This window comes from Sporobolomyces salmoneus (genome assembly GCF_050403485.1).
Source record: "Sporobolomyces salmoneus JCM6883 DNA, S_salmoneus_JCM6883_v1_ctg79, whole genome shotgun sequence".
In the NCBI taxonomy this organism is placed as follows: domain Eukaryota; kingdom Fungi; phylum Basidiomycota; class Microbotryomycetes; order Sporidiobolales; family Sporidiobolaceae; genus Sporobolomyces; species Sporobolomyces salmoneus.
The window spans coordinates 13,520-31,081 of NW_027481084.1; the positions used below are offsets into that span (position 1 = coordinate 13,520).

General features: G+C 51.8%; 5 protein-coding genes across 5 annotated transcripts; 4 read left to right on the forward strand and 1 right to left on the reverse strand.

Moving 5' to 3' along the window:
• Nucleotides 1-861: 861 nt before the first annotated feature.
• Nucleotides 862-2,696, forward strand: JCM6883_003187 (uncharacterized protein; the record flags this gene model as incomplete). Its single annotated transcript, XM_076635003.1, has 7 exons — nt 862-1,051; nt 1,118-1,300; nt 1,372-1,479; nt 1,536-1,718; nt 1,784-2,071; nt 2,139-2,584; nt 2,652-2,696. 7 exons carry the CDS (start codon nt 862-864, stop codon nt 2,694-2,696), a joined length of 1,443 nt encoding a protein of 480 aa, XP_076485009.1.
• A 231-nt stretch (nt 2,697-2,927) lies between these two features.
• On the reverse strand, nt 2,928-4,039 carry JCM6883_003188 (uncharacterized protein; the record flags this gene model as incomplete). The annotated part of the gene is made up of 4 exons (XM_076635004.1): nt 2,928-2,969; nt 3,048-3,104; nt 3,227-3,707; nt 3,777-4,039. 4 exons carry the CDS (start codon nt 4,037-4,039, stop codon nt 2,928-2,930), a joined length of 843 nt encoding a protein of 280 aa, XP_076485010.1.
• Nucleotides 4,040-4,179: 140 nt separating this feature from the next.
• On the forward strand, nt 4,180-5,645 carry JCM6883_003189 (ThuA domain-containing protein; the record flags this gene model as incomplete). The annotated part of the gene is made up of 8 exons (XM_076635005.1): nt 4,180-4,516; nt 4,612-4,703; nt 4,827-4,882; nt 4,958-4,995; nt 5,069-5,230; nt 5,301-5,340; nt 5,401-5,427; nt 5,495-5,645. The coding sequence occupies 8 exons, from the start codon at nt 4,180-4,182 to the stop codon at nt 5,643-5,645; spliced, it is 903 nt and encodes a 300-aa protein (XP_076485011.1).
• Nucleotides 5,646-6,226: 581 nt separating this feature from the next.
• JCM6883_003190 (RlpA-like double-psi beta-barrel domain-containing protein) lies at nt 6,227-7,530 on the forward strand (the record flags this gene model as incomplete). Its single annotated transcript, XM_076635006.1, has 4 exons — nt 6,227-6,497; nt 6,571-7,124; nt 7,187-7,375; nt 7,447-7,530. 4 exons carry the CDS (start codon nt 6,227-6,229, stop codon nt 7,528-7,530), a joined length of 1,098 nt encoding a protein of 365 aa, XP_076485012.1.
• A 714-nt stretch (nt 7,531-8,244) lies between these two features.
• On the forward strand, nt 8,245-17,443 carry JCM6883_003191 (uncharacterized protein; the record flags this gene model as incomplete). Its single annotated transcript, XM_076635007.1, has 28 exons — nt 8,245-8,367; nt 8,453-8,835; nt 8,891-8,956; nt 9,015-9,091; nt 9,152-9,790; nt 9,850-9,926; nt 9,988-10,139; nt 10,193-10,880; nt 10,943-11,194; nt 11,264-11,863; nt 11,924-12,067; nt 12,138-12,603; nt 12,671-12,968; nt 13,031-13,250; nt 13,315-13,547; nt 13,610-13,744; nt 13,813-13,982; nt 14,055-14,151; nt 14,217-14,264; nt 14,334-14,375; nt 14,439-14,487; nt 14,556-15,585; nt 15,653-15,728; nt 15,871-16,113; nt 16,161-16,404; nt 16,471-16,530; nt 16,603-16,719; nt 16,802-17,443. 28 exons carry the CDS (start codon nt 8,245-8,247, stop codon nt 17,441-17,443), a joined length of 7,371 nt encoding a protein of 2,456 aa, XP_076485013.1.
• Between the last annotated feature and the right edge of the window lie 119 nt (nt 17,444-17,562).

A 17,562-nucleotide genomic window follows, 5' to 3' on the forward strand; every position in this document is an offset into this window, starting at 1 on the left:
GTCGGAGGAGGTGGGGAAGAGAGGGAGAAAGCTTTGAGGTTTCGAGGGGGGTAGGTCTATGTAGTGTCCTGTTGCGGATAGGTCGCTAGAGGTCGGAGTCGCGCAGAGTGAAGAAGAACAAGTCGTCGAGGGGCCGGCAAAATGTCCTCGACTTAGCCGGAACGTTTTTCACATCGCTCTCCGACTAACCGCCAACGCCGACAGCTCAAATCGACTGGGACGCCCTCCAGCATGCCCGCAAAATATCAAGAACGACGCCCGAGCGGTTCTGAACCCGTTTCCAGCGGTGTCGATGTTTCATCTTGTTTCTCAACTCCCGATCTTCCTTCAGCCTCCCGGCGACGGCAAAATGGTCAAAGAGATAGTGTGGGAAGCGGGTCTATGGCCGTGTCGGGCCGAGACTTAGCTCTCCTCGGTCATGAAGCTCCTACCTCTCGGCGAATCTTTCAGACTTCAACTCGACTCAACCCTCACCTTATTCGACGATCTACACGTGCTGACGGCCAAAGCGATAGAGTTTGGTGACCGCCACGCTTAGAATTGGCGATCAGAGGCACCTGCTTTGTCTTTTTCTTGATGCCAACCCTTCATCTTTCTCGCTTCGATTGAGTTTCCAGGCTCGCTTCGTTGGGTCGGCGTTCGTTCTTCCACCATCTCAATCTGATGAGTGACAGCTCAGAGGCCTCGAGGGACAACGCCAGGGCCTGCTCGTAGGTTTAAATTCATTCAGTTTCGTTTCTTCCTCTCTCTTTCTCTTTCTCTCATACGCTATCTCTTCACCTAGTCTCTGCTCTTACCTCTCGAAGCTCTCTGTCGCCCACCACTTGTCTTTCCTTCCAACCTCACTCTCGCTTTTCAACAATGAAGCTGTCTGCAATCGCACTCGCTTCTCTCCTCACCGCGGTTCTCGCCTCCCAAGCCGAACCCGTCTCGACTCATCAACTCGAAGCTCGTGATCCTACCTTTGGTCTTGTCCACGGTATCCTTGGAGGTCTTCTCGGAGGAGGTCATTCTTCAATCCGTTATCCTGCCATCAATTGGAAAGGTAACGGTGAGTCATTCTTCGACTCTTCCTCCTTTTCGCACGATTCTGACAAATCCGCACCTCGCTTGATAGGACGAGGAAACGACGGATACTCGGTTGATTGCTACGGCAACTCGAGACCTCACTCCATTCCTCAGGGTTGGGCTTGGTTCGGTGTCGAGATCGGTTGGGCCCCTACCGCCTCCTGGTCATGCTCATCGAACTACAAGTTCTCCACCGACTTCTTGAGCAAAGCTCATCTCGTCACCTGGTTCAGTGCGTCTCCTCTCTTTTCTCTCTCAAGCTTTTCGCGCGAGTACTGACGTTATCGCCACTCGTTCGTTCAGCTCCTTCTCTCTCCTGGAAGAAACACAATGCTGGTATCGATCTAGGCGTCACGATCGATCACTGGGGTTTGATCCCTAAACTTCCCTCTCGCGGCTGGACTTCCAATGGTGAGCTCTCTTGTGAATCTCTTTCGAACTCGAACCCATCTCGTTCCGACGTACAGGATCTGGTCGCGATGGATGGACTGTCGACTGGCAAGGAAACGGTCGTCCTTCCTGGGCTCCGAATGGCTTCCTTTGGTTCGGAGAGAAATGGGGTTGGCAACCTAGCGCCGGTTTCGACCTCTCCATCGGTGTCAATCTCCCCTCCGTCTGGCTTCCGAAAGCTCATCTCTGTACCTGGTGGAGTAAGTCACTCTGTCCCTTCCTCAGAGAAAGTTTTCTTTCGCTAACCCTCTCTCTTTCAAAATAGCTCCCTCAATCACTTGGCTCAACCACCACTCCGGAAGTCTCGACATCTCCCTCATTCCTAGCTTCTGGAACTTCAAGCCTTCCGCCGGCTGGAAATGCGACGGATCTGGAAAAGACGGATGGAGCGTCGATCACCATGGAAACGGTCCTCCTTCTTGGGTTCCTTCGAGCGGTTGGTTCTGGTTCGGAGTCGAGATCGGATGGCAACCTAGCAAGTCCTGGTCTTGCGGATCTTCCTGGACGATTCCTTCCGAATGGCAATCGTCGTGCGGAAAAGCTACTTGGTGGAGTGAGTTCACGACTTTCCTCTCTTCTCTTTCAAATGCGATGGGCTGACGGTTTACTCGATTCCACAGCTCCTCCGAGCGGATGGGTCTCGAAACATCACGGTCACAACTGGCACTTTGGATTCCAACCTCCGAAGCACTGGGGCTGCGAAGTTCCCGCTACGACTTCTCCCTCCCTTCCTCCTGTTCATGCCACGACAACCCCCGCCAAAGTCACCTCCAAGACGTCCGTCAAACCTACTACCGAACCCTGCACTACGAGCTCGAAAGTAAAAACCTCAGTTCGTCCCTCGTCGACTTTAGTCAAACCCAAGACGACGACTTCCTCGAAGCCCAAGACGACCAGTCACTCCTCAATCAAGCACACTACGACCGCCAAGCCGAAACCTACCTCGTCTTCCGGAGGAGGATCGAACGGCGGAGGATCGAACGTGACCGTCACCAAAACGATGACTGCGACTCGAATCGTCACGGTCCCTACTTCCTCGACTGGCGGATCTTGCACCTGCGACGAGGTGAGTCGCCGTTCCCTTCCGTCTTTTTCGACCGAATTTCTCTGATGCATTTTTCTCTCCTTCTCAGGAGCAACACCGTCTCGCTCGACGCAACAAGTCTCGTCTCGACTAGTCTATCACGTTCTTTACGCCGCTCAACGATACCCTCTCTCCCGTCACGCTTTCCAAGCAGTCTCTCTCGCAGTCTTTCATCAGGTTTTTGTTCTGTCATTCACGCTCACTCGGACACTCGTTTTTGTTACTTCTGGATAGATCTCATTCACTCTCCGGTGTCTAGCTTCCGTTGCAAGTCTCTTCTGTATCTGCAATACGCATACTAAGCTAGTAGACACTCCAAAACTTTCTACGGTGATTGGGTGAGATTCGATCTCGTCGCCTGCGCTGACTGTGCGTGAGATACTACAGAGCTAGAAGCCGTGAGACTAGCAAGCGAGAGAGACGCGGGAAAGCTTCAGTCACTCACCCGTGGAGGAGCATTTGTGACCTGATCGCGTTTAGACTCGCGACTTGAAGAGCTCGACTGTGCAGCGAACGAGATGAGTCAGCGATCATGACTCCTCGTCGACGAGAGAAACAAGCTCACTTAAGTCAGAGTCATGGGAGGTGAAGGCAGGGAATTCCTCAAGTTTTCCCTCGATTCACCCAAGCTCGGATTCGCTCCAATGCCTCCATCTTGTCATTCCTTCGAGCCCAGAAATGATCTGCTCCTTCAACCTCGATGACCCTGACTTGATCTGGCCGTTCTCCGAGTTTGACGAGACCCTCGCTCCATTTCCTGAATTTCTCGACTCGCGAGAACTGATCTCCATCTCCATAAGTGACGCACACCTCGTTATTCTCCTTTATTCTGTCTTCGAGCATCTTCGCGAACTTTGACGAGTTGAAGAAGGTGAGAGCGAAAGTGACGGAGAGGGGATATGAAAGGAGGAGATAGCGAGTTTTGAACGAGTATTGCGATGTCGAGACTGGCGGAGGACAGGCAGAAGCGAGCAGGGAGCCGAAAGAGTAGCCGCAGAGCAGTAGCTCGACCGATTGCTGGGGTTCAGAGGGAGATTGCGTGGGAAGGAGAGGAAGGAGAATCGAATTGAAAACTGCTTGAAAATCTTCCACTTCTGTCGATCCTCTATCAGAGCGGAACCTGTATCGTCAGCTCGTTCAGGAGCAGTCTCGAAGGAAACAGCAAGCTACGTACGTCCAGCTCGCTTTCCCCTCGCTCTCTCCAGCTCCCCTGCAATCAAACCTGACTACGATGTATCCTTCCTTGCAAAGCATCCGAGACAAGCTCTGTACCATATGATCGTTCTTGCTTCCTCCTAGTCGTCCAAAGGGGTGCGCTACGAGCGCCAATTTCGCCAAAGTTGATTGATCGAGAGGGAAGTGGACGCTGTAAGAGAGGTGTGTGCCGTCTGGGAGAGTCGTCGTCCCGTCTTTTATTGATTCTGTACGTTGCGACATTGTGTACGTGCGAGTTTGGGCGCAAACGAGCGAAGTGGAGACAGACGGCGGACGAGGTCATCGAACAAATTCGAAAGAGATGTCCGCGTGCAAGGGTTTCCTTCCTTCATTCCACTACCATACACCTTAGCAGCTCCAAGATGCTCCTTAGCTTAGCAGTAGCCGTACTTCAACTCGTCTCCTTCACCTTCGCTCAACGTCCTCCTCCAGTGTTGATCTATTCTAAGACCGCCGGGTTCCGTCACGACTCTATCCCTGTAGCGATCTCTGCGTTGAAGGACATCGCTGATCGAACCTCTCTCTACACTCCAACTTTCTCGGAGGACGAAGCGCTCTTCACTTCGAAGGGACTTTCAAAATTCAAAGCGATCGTTTTCCTCTCCACCACGGAGCAGGTCTTGACGAAGAGTGGAGAAGTTGCGTTCGCGGACTGGTTGACGAAAGGTGGAAGCATCGTCGGCTTACACTCTGCGACGGGTGAGCTTTTCCCTCCTCCTCGTCGAAAGGAAAACTCTACTCTCTCTTGAGAGAGATTCGGGAGTTCAGCTGATCGAACTCGCTTTTCGATATAGCTTGTTTGTTCAACGATACGGCATTCGGAACGGCTATGGGAAGCTGGTTTAATAGACATCCAGAAACTGAGCTCTCTCTCTTTCTCTCTTTCGTTTTTGAGCTCGAACAGAAGCTCATCTCGTAAATATTTCGACCTACAGTTCAGAACGCCGTAAGTACCTCAACAAGTAGCTGTACGTGACGCTCGTCAAGCTGATACTGTCAAGTTCGACAGACTTTCACCAAAGTCATCGATCACGAAACTGTCGACATGCTCCCTGATCGTTACACGTGAGCTCGCGCTCTCTCTCCTTCCCCGAGTGACCGTCTCTGACTAATCCTGACGTCGTCTGTTCCGAATTACAGTACATTCGAAGAAGTCTACTCGTTTCAAACGGATCCTCGTTCCGTCAACGCTACCGTGCTCTTAACGGTGGACCCCAAGTCATACTCAGACCAAAAACAAACCGAATTCAGACGGTGTCGAAGGTTGGAATTACCAAGGAACTCCTCACCCGATCGCCTGGCTTCGCGATTCGGGAATGAACGTCGATTTGTCGAACGGAACTGCTCCGCCGGGTCAAGCTCAGAGAATGAACGGGAAAATGTGGATGACTAGTCTAGGTCATGCGAACGAGAGTGAGCACGCTGTTTCTCTTTCGTACGGGGGAGTCGACTGACTGAGTGAATTTTTCTTTCTTGCCGAAAGCGTGGGAAAGCAAACTTCATCTCGCTCATGTCGAAGCAGGGTCAGTTTCTCTTCTTCTCCGTTCATACTTGAGCTTCTCTGACCCGTCGTGGAAGCGCAGTCTTCGTTGGGCGTTAGCCGATTTCAAGTAAGCTTCAAAATCGCCTTTCGCAGAACGAGAAAGAACCATTCTCATCTCGTTGCTTGATCCGCAGCCCGTCAACCATCCAAATGTCCTTGTCGCCGTCGCCTTCTTCTCTGTCGACGTCCAAGTCGGATTCTTCTAGCAACTTTGCGCGCTCCTCACTCCTTTCGACCTTACTCTTGCCAGGATTACTCGCCGCTACAGTCTTGATCCTCTCCTGAAGAAATGTGCTCGATGCACAGCTTGTAACATATTGTAAATTTGCGCGAAGAATGTTTAGATTGTCAACTTTTGTTCGCACCTCGTCGTAACTTTGTCGTGTTCCCTCGTCTTTCTGTGTACTCGAGCTAGTCTCGTTTTAACTGTCATTGCAATAAGGACTTGCAGAACGTCTGGCGGTAGTTTCAGCTCAATCGAAGTAGCCAGAGAGGAGCACAGGACGCGAATCCTTCACGACAATCATTCAACAAAAATTTTCGCCAAGTGGTTTCGACTTTCAAGTTCCCCTTGTCGGAGGAAATCCTCTCTTTCTCTTCTCTCTTTCCTTCACCTCACTTTCCTCGTCCTCTCTTCTTCACTTCCTCTCGCGTCTCTCCCCCAAGTCTTTCAGTTGAGGTAAGTCTATCTACTCTCTTCCTCTCTCTCAACGCGCTCTCTCCCGCTGCTGGATGCTAACGATCTCTCGACGCGTTATCTCACAGCCGGACTCATCAAGACACTCTACTCCTCTCTCTTACGCCTTTACGACTCTTATCACACTCTCTCCATCTCTTTACTACCCCCCTTCCTCTCGATTGAAAAAATGCACGCTCCTCTCTTCTCCCTCGCCGCGCTTCTCTCCCTCGCTTCCTCGACCTTGGCGTCTGGACACTTCTCTCACGGGATTCGATCCTTCTCCCCTCCTTATCACGGAGTCGAATTCCTCAAAGCTCGAACCCTCGGAACCCGTGGAAAGGGAGGACCTAACCGATTGAACAAGCGAGGAGGACGTGAAGCTGTCTTGAAATGCACGAGTTCGAAGACGTTCCAACTCTGTGATGGAGACAGGTGTACCGATATGGGAAGCGTCGCTGGTGAGTCTCTCTTCTCATTTCTTCCTTTTCTCCTCGTACTGGCACATTCTAACATTTCCCCTCTTCGTCCTAGCCGGTACGATGTGCAAAGACGGAGCTATCACTTGGGATACTACCGACGAAGCGTCACCCCAAGACTCGTCAAAAGCCTCGTCGTCCATGGCCGCAATTACGTCGAAAATTGAACAAATCGAGGCATCTCCTTCCACTTCCAAGGCCGCCGCCGTCTCTTCATCTTCCGTCTCGGCTGCCGAAGTGATCGTTCCCGTCAAACAAAACGCCGTTCAAACGAACACTCCTTCCCTTACGACTCCTGCTGTTTCTTCAACTCAATCGGCCTCCTCTTCTTCTTCCGGTGACGATGAGGAAGACTGGGAATGTGAAGCCGACGATGAAGAAGACTCGAGCTCGTCCTCGTCGTGGTCCGCTCCTTCAAGCACCTACACTCCTTCGCAATCGAACCCCACTACTTCGGTTGCTCCTCAACTCGCCGTCAAACCTAAATCTTCGTCGACCACGACTACTACTCAAGCTCCTTCGTCAACTTCTGCTCCTGAACCTATCGTCTCGGCTTCCGTCTCCGTCGATACTGGTTCTGGAGATTGGATCACTGGTGGAAAAGCTACCGTGAGTTTATTGTCTCTCTTCATCGAAGTCTTGAAACCAATTAACCCCGTCTGTCAATGTAGTTCTTCTACCAAGGAGGTGGATACGGAGCTTGCGGTAAAATCCACCAAGACAGCGAATTCGGAGTTGCCCTCGCCCTCGACCGATACGGTGGTTCTTCCAACTCGAACCCCGATTGCGGAAAGACCCTTCTCATCAAGAACAATGCCAACGGCAAGACCGTCAAAGGTCAAGTTTGGGACGCTTGCCCTGTGAGTTGCCATCCTTTCGATTCGTGTTCCCTCGAAAAAATCGTTTCTGACTAGTGCTTCTTATTTCACAGGGATGCGCCAACTACAACTCGCTCGATTTGTCCGTCGCGGCTTTCGATGCTATCGGTGACCAAGCAACCGGTGTCCTCGAGTAAACCCTGCTTCGCTTCGTTCTCACTTTTCTCCGGGAACTGACATTTTCCTTTTCTTCCTCTTTCTCTCGCAGCATCTCGTGGCAATGGGTCTAAACCGCTCCGCAACAACACCATCTTCTCTTCTCGCTACGTCGATCGTAGTTCCTCCCACCACTTTTTGTCGCTGAGCGACTTTCGCAGGACTTCAAAAGGGTTTTCTTCGTCGTTTTACCCTCCCTTCCCTTCTTACACCTCCTCTTGGATCTTTTCTACCTTTACTCTTAGCTTAACGGTTGGATCTCGCTAGTCGAGAACCCGTCGGGATCTTGTTTCGTCTTTTCTCTTTCTCGATTCTTGTAGCTTTTAACGCAGAATATCACGCTCTCTTGCCTTACCCTTCTCCCGTAACTTTCTCGCGCGGAGATGTGCCGGTCGCCGCAGAGTGGAGAGAACACTGGAGTCCAGAGAAAGCTCTTCCGAAACTCGAGCGCGAGTCGCGAGAAAACGCGTCTTGAATCTTCCTCACTTTCTACCTCACCTGTCATCCGACTCTGACTTGCACGTTCGCAACCTCTTACAAGTCAACACACGCAACTGCCGTCAAGCCCTGAACTCTTCAACTCCCCCGTAGCAACTTCGAGCGGAGAAAACAATCTTGATCTCAAAAACTCGCGACTTCACCTCACACCTCGAAGGACGCGACGCAAGTACGCTCAATAGCACAAGGGACGAGGTATGCCTGCAGCTGCAAAAGGTGGAGCGAAGGCGGGAGCTGCAACGAAATCGAAAGCCGGTGGAGGGAAGAAGCCCGTTTCGAAAGTGACAAAGAAGAAGGGAGCTGTCAAGGATGATGATGAGGTGGGTCATATCTGTTCCTGTACGCAAAGAGAGCGCGAACTTAAAGCTGATGAGCGAAATTCTTGTATTTTCACGGGAAAAACAGACCGACGACGACGAAGAAGACGATGATGAAGAAGAGGGCTCGGGAGGAGGAGGAGCATCGACATATCGCAAAGAGCAACTCGTACTCTCGTTACCACCGATGACGAATATCGAACAAATCTTCTCCGACATCGTTTCCCGTTATTCTGAAGAATTCGGTCGTGCGATTACCCGACTTCAACGACCACTTCGCATCGCAACGATGTGTTCCGGTACTGAGTCACCGATCCTGGCATTGAGGTTGATGTTCAGGGCGTTGGAGCAACAGACGGGAATCAAAGGGAAGATGGATCACATTTTTTCGGCGGAGATTGAACCGTTCAAACAAGCTTATATCGAGAGGAACTTCAGTCCTCCGATCCTCTTTCGAGATGTTACAGAGTTGTGAGTCTTCCTGCCTGGGTATCGTTGCGGGAGACGCTGACACAGAGGGGAACAGACCGAATGACGAAGCTGTGACGGCTTATGGTGCGAAAGTAGCAGTTCCTGGAGGAGTCGACATGCTGTGAGTGCTTACTTTCCTGCTCTCAAGGATGTAGGATTGACCTTTGTCGCTCGCACAGTATCGCGGGAACTTCCTGCGTAGATTACTCGAATCTCAATACGAAACAAAAAGGAATCGACGCTGGTGGAGAATCTGGTACGTTCCCGTCACTTCTCGAGGGTCAATGGGGCATGAGCTCACATAGATCTCCGACAGGTCGTACGTTCGACGGAATGCTTCAATACGTCAAGAAACATCAACCGGGAATCGTCATCCTCGAAAACGTTCTCAAAGCTCCTTGGCCTCAAGTCATCAAGAAGTTTGATTCGATCGACTACAGCGCTCGTCAAGTCTCCCTCGATACGAAGAAATACTACATCCCTCACACTCGAACTCGCGGTTACCTCATTGCGGTCCCAAAAGTCAAGAAATCTATGTTCGATTCGAAAGCAGAACGCAAGAAGGGTTCAGACGGGATGGTCGACGACTGGGTGACACGGATGAAAGCAGCCGAACGAAACGCTTCCGCTCCTACCGAAGAGTTCCTCCTCGATTCCGACGATCCTCGAATTCACCGTGCTCGACAAGAAGTCTCTCTCGCGACTCAGCGAATCAACGCGGATGGAAGTCAACGAGCAGCGGTCGATTGGTACAAGTGCGAACAACGACATTCGGTTCAACGTCAACTCGAAAAGTTGGGACTTCAAAAACCTCTCACGGATTGGAAGGAAGGAGGAGGAAAACCGCAATTACCTGACGGTTCTTGGCAAGATTGGGCCGAAACCCAAACGGAACGAGTACTCGACTTGATGGATATCTCTTTCTTGCGAGATGCAGTCCGAGGAACCGACATCAGTGAGCTCTTTTCTCTTCTTACGCTGGGTCTGTTGCTCTCGCTGACTCTGGCCGACCAGCCTACAAATCTGCTGTGTGGAACTTGTCGCAGAACGTCGATCGAACGACTGCCTCGAAAGTTTACGGTGTCACTCCGGTTTGTTCTCGCTCTGTTCTCAGACATCGCAGAAGTCACTGATCTTATTTCTTCGCGTCAGTGTCTCACGCCCAACATGATTCCGTATTTGACGAATCGAGGAGGTCCTCTCGTCGGACTCGAAGCTCTCGCGTTACAGGGTCTCCCGATCGACGAACTTCTCCTCACTCGCGAAAACTCGGATCAATTGGCAGATCTCGCAGGAAACGCGATGTGAGCCTACTCTCTTCACTTCGCCTCTTCGCTTGTACTTACTCGTCGAACAGGTCCTCGACCGTCGTCGGCTCTGCGATTATGCAAGCTCTCATTGTTGCGAGTCACACCCTTCGAGCCGCTGCAACGGAGGAGCAAGATGGCGACGCTGAGATGGAGGAAGTCTCTTTCACGAATCATGAACTCGAAGCTCGATTCCGGGGAGAAGAACGTCTCAAGGATCACTCGGTCGATTTCGCCTCTTTCCAATCCGCTCCGCCAGATTTGCTCGACCTCGCCGACCGATCCGCTCGCAAGTGTACCTGTGAAGGACCCGATGCGATCTCCCCTCATCAAATTTCGACCTGCGTCAAATGCGGCCACTCTTCCTGTTCGGCTCATCAAGGCAAACCGAAACACGTCTACGAAACCGTCGAAATGGAGCGACTCCTCCCCAATGCCTTCGAAGCCAAACTCAAATCAATCCTTCCGATGCGACTCACTGTGCCTGGTCTCACCGATGCGAACCTGCGCAAACTTGTTGAAGAAGTGAAAGGGCGAGGAGTCGAAGTCGACGCCAAACTCACGAAACAATACCTCGAAGCGATCGTCCCCTCCCTCGAAACTTCCGAGTACCACTTCAGTCGAATCGATCGTCGTCGAGGGTGGTCTGTCACGTTCGAATCGGAACAAGCTCGACTCGAACTTCACCTCGAGAAGAACCTCCTCGAATGGCGACTCTTCGCTGCTCCTCCCGCTCACGTGAGTCGCCTGTTCTCCTCATCCAGCGGTGACGTGAGTCTGACTCGTTGCTCGAATGACAGCTCGCTACCGTCGATCCGCTTCGTCTGTTCCTTCAATCTCCCGTCGCTCGACTTCGCCTCAAACCTGGAACTCCAAACCTGCTCGAAGGAGAGTGGGACTTCAGCATTCCTCTCTCTGGGTACACGGCTTCGATCGACATGACCTTCGAGGAGTACGTTCCTTCGTGGAGGGCGAAACTTCAGCTTCCGAGCTTCCTCGAGGAGAAACGACCCAAATTCATCAACGTAACTCTGAAGGGTAACGCTGAAGCTGTGAGTTCTCGCAAGTCATAATTTTCCTCCCGACTTCTTGACTGCTGACAACCTGCTCTGTCGTCTCAGCTCGATCGACCTATCGATGGAGAATACGTTCTCGAAGATCTTTGCGGAACGGCGTGCAACTCTCTCTACCGTCGAATCGATCCCGAGGAACAAGACCCTCTCTACTTCTTCTTCGACCCTTCGTCGTATCTCGAAGTCGAACACGACTCGTTCGTTTTCGCCGACGACTGTTCCCGAGTTCTCACTCATCGTCGTTTGATCGCAAACGTCGACCCGAAATGGCGTCCTCCTTACTCTGCGAAAGAATCCGCCGTCTCGAAATCGAAGTCGACAAAGATCAACATCGCTCGCAATTGGAGTAAGATTCCCGAAGCGAAACTCGTAGCTGGTAGCGCGAATCAAACCGAAGACAACAAGTTTTCAACGATCGCGGAAGGGTTCAAGCTCTCGGTTGGAACCGAAGATTGCAAGTCCACAGAGAACCTCCTTTCAGCCGTCGTCAAGCTCGACAAAGCTCCTTCTCCTCGATGGGCGAACGAAACTTGGCACGAAGTCGACTTGCACCTCGAAGGTCCTGAAGTCTTCTCCAAGATTCGTTGGATGCTCTCCAAGATTCCAGATTGGGATGTTCTTCAACAATGGTCGGAGGTTGATCCTGACGTGCGTCATGCTCTTCCTTCAATCTGAGATGATATGCTGATTTCTTCCTTCGGTGACTAGTCTTTACCCTCGACCGTCTGTCAATCTTGCGCTCCCGCTCCTCCGACCGTCAAATGGCTTCGTGAGATTAAACCTTTCGCGTCGACGCTCAAAGTAACCGTTCTCGCGCTCGAAGACGGAAAAGAAGCTGCAAACTATGAACGAGTGAGTTCTCCCCGCGGGCCAGTGCTTCGCTTCGCTTGTGCCGGCACTGACTTCCTGTGGCTCTCACCAGACTCTCAAAGATCGACCTTCTCCCGTCCTTCTGCACACTCGTCAAGTCGGTGATCGATTCGAACTCCGCATCGGACTCAATGCAGCCTCGCTCTCTCACGTCGCTCTCTCTCAGCTTTCCGCTCCAACCCTAAGCAAATGGGAAACCTCGAATCCGAAAGTTGAATGGCGACTCACAAACAGCGGTACTCACGGATCGAAACTCGGTCGACAAGGTCTCTCGTCGGTTTTCACGATCAAGAGTAATCGCGAAACTCCTCAATCTACTCAACCTCCCAAGTTCAAGAAGTTCCCTCTCCGACCTGAACAACTTCGATCCCTGCACTGGATGATCGAGCAAGAAGCGAACCCGAAACCTTGGATCGAGGAGGAAGTTGCCGAATACCTTCTCCCCGAAATGAATTGGCACGCCGAAGCGAGAGCTACGAAAGAGGTCAGTATTCGTGGAGGAGTCGTCGCCGATGCTGGTGAGTTCGTGAATCTGTTTCGGAACTTTTGATCCGCAACTGAATCTGTACTCGTCTACGAGAATAGTCGGTTACGGAAAGACTGCGATCACGATCGGACTCATTTGCGCTCAACGGAAGGAAGATTCAAAGCCGACTCCCGAGAAAGGTCGTGTCGCCGTCAAAGCAACTCTCATCGTCGTTCCGAAGCATTTGACGAAACAATGGCCGAAAGAAATCGACAAATTCACGTCCTCTGGCCTCGAAGTCGTCGAACTCCAAACGGCAGCTCAGCTCAAGTCGTGTACGATTCAGAAGATCAAAGACGCCGACGTCGTCATCATGCCCGAGAGCTTGTTCACTTCTCCCGTTTTCTGGTCTCTCTTGTGAGTTTCTCGGTTCGGACTATCTTCAGATTTGCTTGCGACTGACTCGCCGAGATTCTTAGCACCGACTTCGCTGCGAGTAAGACGGAATGCAAGTACGACGAGCGAGGAAATCGTTATTTCCGGCACTGCGTCAACGAAGCTTTGGCCACTCTCGGAGATCAAGTCGACCGACTCGTTGAAGAAGGAGCAGCTGCTGTCTACAAAGAGATCAAATCTGCTCGGAAAGCACGCTCTGCTCCTCCTACCGACGTTTTCATTCCTACCTCTCGAAAAGCTTCCGTGAGTCTCTCAAAGTTTCTATCCCCAATCCTCGTGATCAAGCTGACGAGTCTCTCCCACACAGAACAAGAAAGCTGAAGGGAAGGACGATGGCTCGGACGCGGAGACGAAACCGGCAAAGGGAAAGAAAAAGACGGCAGACATGAACGAGAAAGAACTCAAAAAGCTTCTCGAGGAGAGAGACAACAAGGAAACGAAGGACGTCAAAGCGCTCGGACAAGATCCCTGGCATCTCAAGTCGGGAGATGTTGAGGAGGATTGGACAGAGATGAGAGCTCCCCCTCTCGCCATGTTCTCGTGAGTCTTGACTCGCCTTCAACGTTCTCGCCCATCTCTGACTCTCCCTGTGGCGCGTATAGTTTCGCTCGTATCGTCGTCGATGAGTTCACTTACACTACTGGAGCCGTTCTCGTCGGAATTCATCACATTCGAGCTCGCGCTCGTTGGATTCTTTCTGGAACTCCTCCTCTTTCCGACTTCTCCGAGATCAAAAGGTGAGTCTCTACCACCCCCACGAGCTCCTTCCCAGACCTGACCCTCACTCTCTTTCCCTCTCGAATAGTATCGCGAACCTCCTTCATTGTCATCTCGGAATCCACGATCCGACGGAGGGTCGAGACAAGACTGTCGATATGCGAAACGCTGAACAAACGTCAGCTGAGAAGTTCAGATCTTTCTGTGACGTTCGCTCGAGAGCTTGGCATGCACGTAGGGATGAAATCGCTCAACGCTGTCAGTCATTCTTTCCTTCTCTCGCGGCCGAAGATCCCGTCCACTGACTTTCTCTCTCCTTCTTCCCTTCAGTCCTCGATCAATTCGCTCGTCAGAACGTTGCCGAGATCGATGAAATACCTCTCGAAACAGAAGTCATCAACGTTCAACTTCCCGGCGCCGAAATGGCGTAAGTTCGGTCGTCTCGTCTTTCGGTTCTGGGCTGACTCTCGCTCTGTTATCGATTCGATGTAGCATCTACCGTGAGCTCGAACATCATCTCTACAACATCGATCCAGCTCTGTGAGTCAGAACTGCACTCGAGTCGTCTAAAGTTGAAACTGAATCGTCTCCCGTGTTCTTTCTTTTCAGCGCCAAGATTGCCAAAGTCAAACCCGAGAAAGCAGGAGATCGGTGCGTCTTTCTCTGTCTCTTGTCGCTACAGCGCTAGCGACTGACGTTGGTGACCGTAAACAGCGACCGTCGACTTCGTGAAGCTCTCGGCAGATCGAAAACTCCCGAAGAAGTACATTGATCCCCTTGATCATTTCTCGACGTGGCGACCTTGCTGACATCTCTTCCCTTTTCTCACAGGCTCTGCTCAAACGATGCTCCCATTTCACCCTCGACCTCGACGAATCTGAACTTTTCGACTCGAACGTCGAATCCGTCTGCGACTTCATTCTCCGCAAACGTGAGATTCAACTCGCCGACTGTCAAGAACAATTCCAACGTAAGATGGCGAGTTGCGCCTACATGCATCGATGGGTCGAAGAGCAAGATTGGAGCGACGACGAGAAACTCAACCCGACGCCTCACTTCACCAACGTCCTTCGAGTTCTCTTCGGCGACGGTTACGGAGATCGAGAAGGAAATGAATGCCTTCGAGGTATCGGTGCCGCAGTCGGATGTGAATGGGACGCCGAGAAAAAGGTCGCGAGCGTTTCGAGCAAGACTCCGAAAGACGCCCCGAAACCGATGACGAAGGACGTCGAAGCCCTTCACGCGAAGCGAGGCGCGAAGGAAACCTTGGAGGAGTACGCCGTCGCGAAGATTCTGCTCCTTCGAACCGCTTCTCTCGAAATTCGTCGCCTTGGAATGGAAATGATCGGTCGTTATCGATCCGCTCGATACTTCGAATGTGTGCGAAAGTACGTTCGCAAGATCGACAGCAACAACAACGAGAAGAAGAAGGAGGAGGAACTGTCGTCCGACTTTGCCGTCTTGTCGTGTTGCGGTCACTCGGGAACTTCGGAAGAAATCAATCAAGCGGTTCGCGAAGGGAAATGTGTCGACCCCGACTGTAAAGCCTCAGTAAGCGCTCAATACATCCTCGACGCCGAAGCACTCGGTACCGACGTTCATTCTGGAAACTTTGGTCACAAACTCGAAACTCTCGTCACGCTCGTCAAACAAACTCCGAAAGAAGATCGGTGCCTCGTTTTCGTTCAGTTCGACGACCTGTTCGACAAGGTTTACGAAGCTTTGACCGTCTATGGAATTCCTACGAAAGTCATTATGGGAGATTGGAGGACACAATCGAGCGCGATTGACGACTTCCAAGATCCCGACAAGAAAGGTCAGAAGGTTCTCCTCCTCAAGGCTACCGATCCTTCTTCAGCCGGTGAGTCCTTCTCTCGTTCATTCTCTATGCCCTGAGTCGCGCTGAATTCGTCGTCACTCGACAACAGGCGCGAATTTAACTGTCGCGAACTGGGCTTTCTTCGTCTCTCCGCTCTTGACCGACTCGCGAGCTCAGTACAAAGCGTATGTCTCTACTTCTTTCAACTTTGGCGGAGACTTTGTGAAGTCAATGGCTGATTCACTGCTCTACTTCTTCCTCGCCTTCCCCTCCTCTCGTCCGTTCGTTTTCCCTACTTTCTCGATCTATGTCTTACCCTCGAAACAGTCTCGCAACTCAAGCTATCGGTCGCATCCATCGTTACGGTCAGCTCAAGACAGCCAACATCCTTCATCTCCTCGTTCCCTCGACCGTCGATCACGACACTTTCTCCAACCTCAACGAAACTCCCCTCTCTTCGCTCGTCAAACCCTCCCGTAAACCTATTGTCAACCCGCTCCGAGAGAAAACCAACAAATACGTTCCGTTGAAGAGAGCGAAAGATCCGAAACAAAAAGCCGATGAAGCGGCGTGGAAGAAGTTGAACCTCGAAGCGGAGAAGGAACGAGCTTGGGCAGGAGAACTTCCGTTCCGTTCGACGCTGGTGCGGGTTCGTTATCGAAGAAGAAGGACAAGGGGAAAGGGAAGGCGTTCGAAGCGAAAGCTTCCTCCTCGAAATCGACAAAATCGAAGGGAAAGAAGAAGGACGAGCTGGTTGTCTCGGGAGACGAAGAGGATGGAAGTGAGGATGAGCTGGACGAGGACGAAGAAGAATTCGACGAAGCGAGTGTCGCCGACGCTGATTCCGATGTCGAGATCGTCGTAAGCTCTTTTCCTCTTCGCTCGACACTGGTTGCGAATCCAGCTCTAACCGTTCTGATCCCGTAGGGCGGTGATGACGATGACTTTGATATGGGTTCTGGCTCTGATGCCCCGGTTCCTGCGCCAGTTCGTTTCGTTCCCTCCGCCTTTTTGAGCTCAAGGATTTCCTGCTGACGCGAACTTCTCTCGTGAGCACAGACTGATCGATCCCGAAGGCTCAAACCTCGAACGTCTTACGTCGCTCAGCTGGATGATTCGGAGGAAGAAGAAGAAGAAGATGACGAGAGCGAGAAAGCCGCTCCTCCGCCTCAGAAGGTGCGTCCTTCACTGCTCGCTCACAACTCTCGCATCTTCCAGATCTCACACTGACAACCTTGACATCTCTCTCTTTGTGTAGCGTACGAAGCGTGTGATCGCCGATTCAGACGACGAAGAGGAAGTAGAACTCGAAGCACCGAAGAAGAAAAAGGAAGTTTCGAAACCATCGGCAGTCGACAACAAGAAACGACCTGCCACTGTAACAGCTTCATCTTCGAAGGACAAAGGAAAGGGAAAGGCGAAGGAGATCGAATCGAGTATCGGCAAGAGCGATCCTCCTCCGGCGAAGAAGAGGAAGACCTTGACGGGTCGTTCTTCCTCGACGTTCCTCGGTGTCTTCGTTCCTCCTCCATCCGGATCTTCCTCCCCTGCGAGCTCTCGAAAGTCGGCAAAGACGACAAAACCTTCCTCCGCCTCCGCCTCGAAACTCTCATCTTCGTCAAAGCCAACTTCGAACGCGGCGAAACAAGGTACCCTGAAGGGATTCTTCAAGCCCGCCGAAACGAAAGACCAAAACGAGAAAGTAGAGGAGAAAGGGAAGAGGACGAAGTCGACGAGTGAGACGAGCAATTCTGAATCGAAAGAGACGACTCCTGAAGAGCTAGACGTCGCGATGGAGAAGGGGGACGAAACCGCAGCGACGACTCCGGCTGACGATTTGGTTGATCCACTCGAGAAGGCAGCTGAGGAGCAGGAGGAAGATGAAGAGATGGAGGCATGATCGCAAGAGTTTTGTATTCACTTTCCAGTATTTCTTTGGCTTTGGGTTCCGTGTGCGGACAGTGTCGTTTATGGTGTAACATCAGTTCGTCTCCTTCTACATTCGAGCGGTCAAAATCG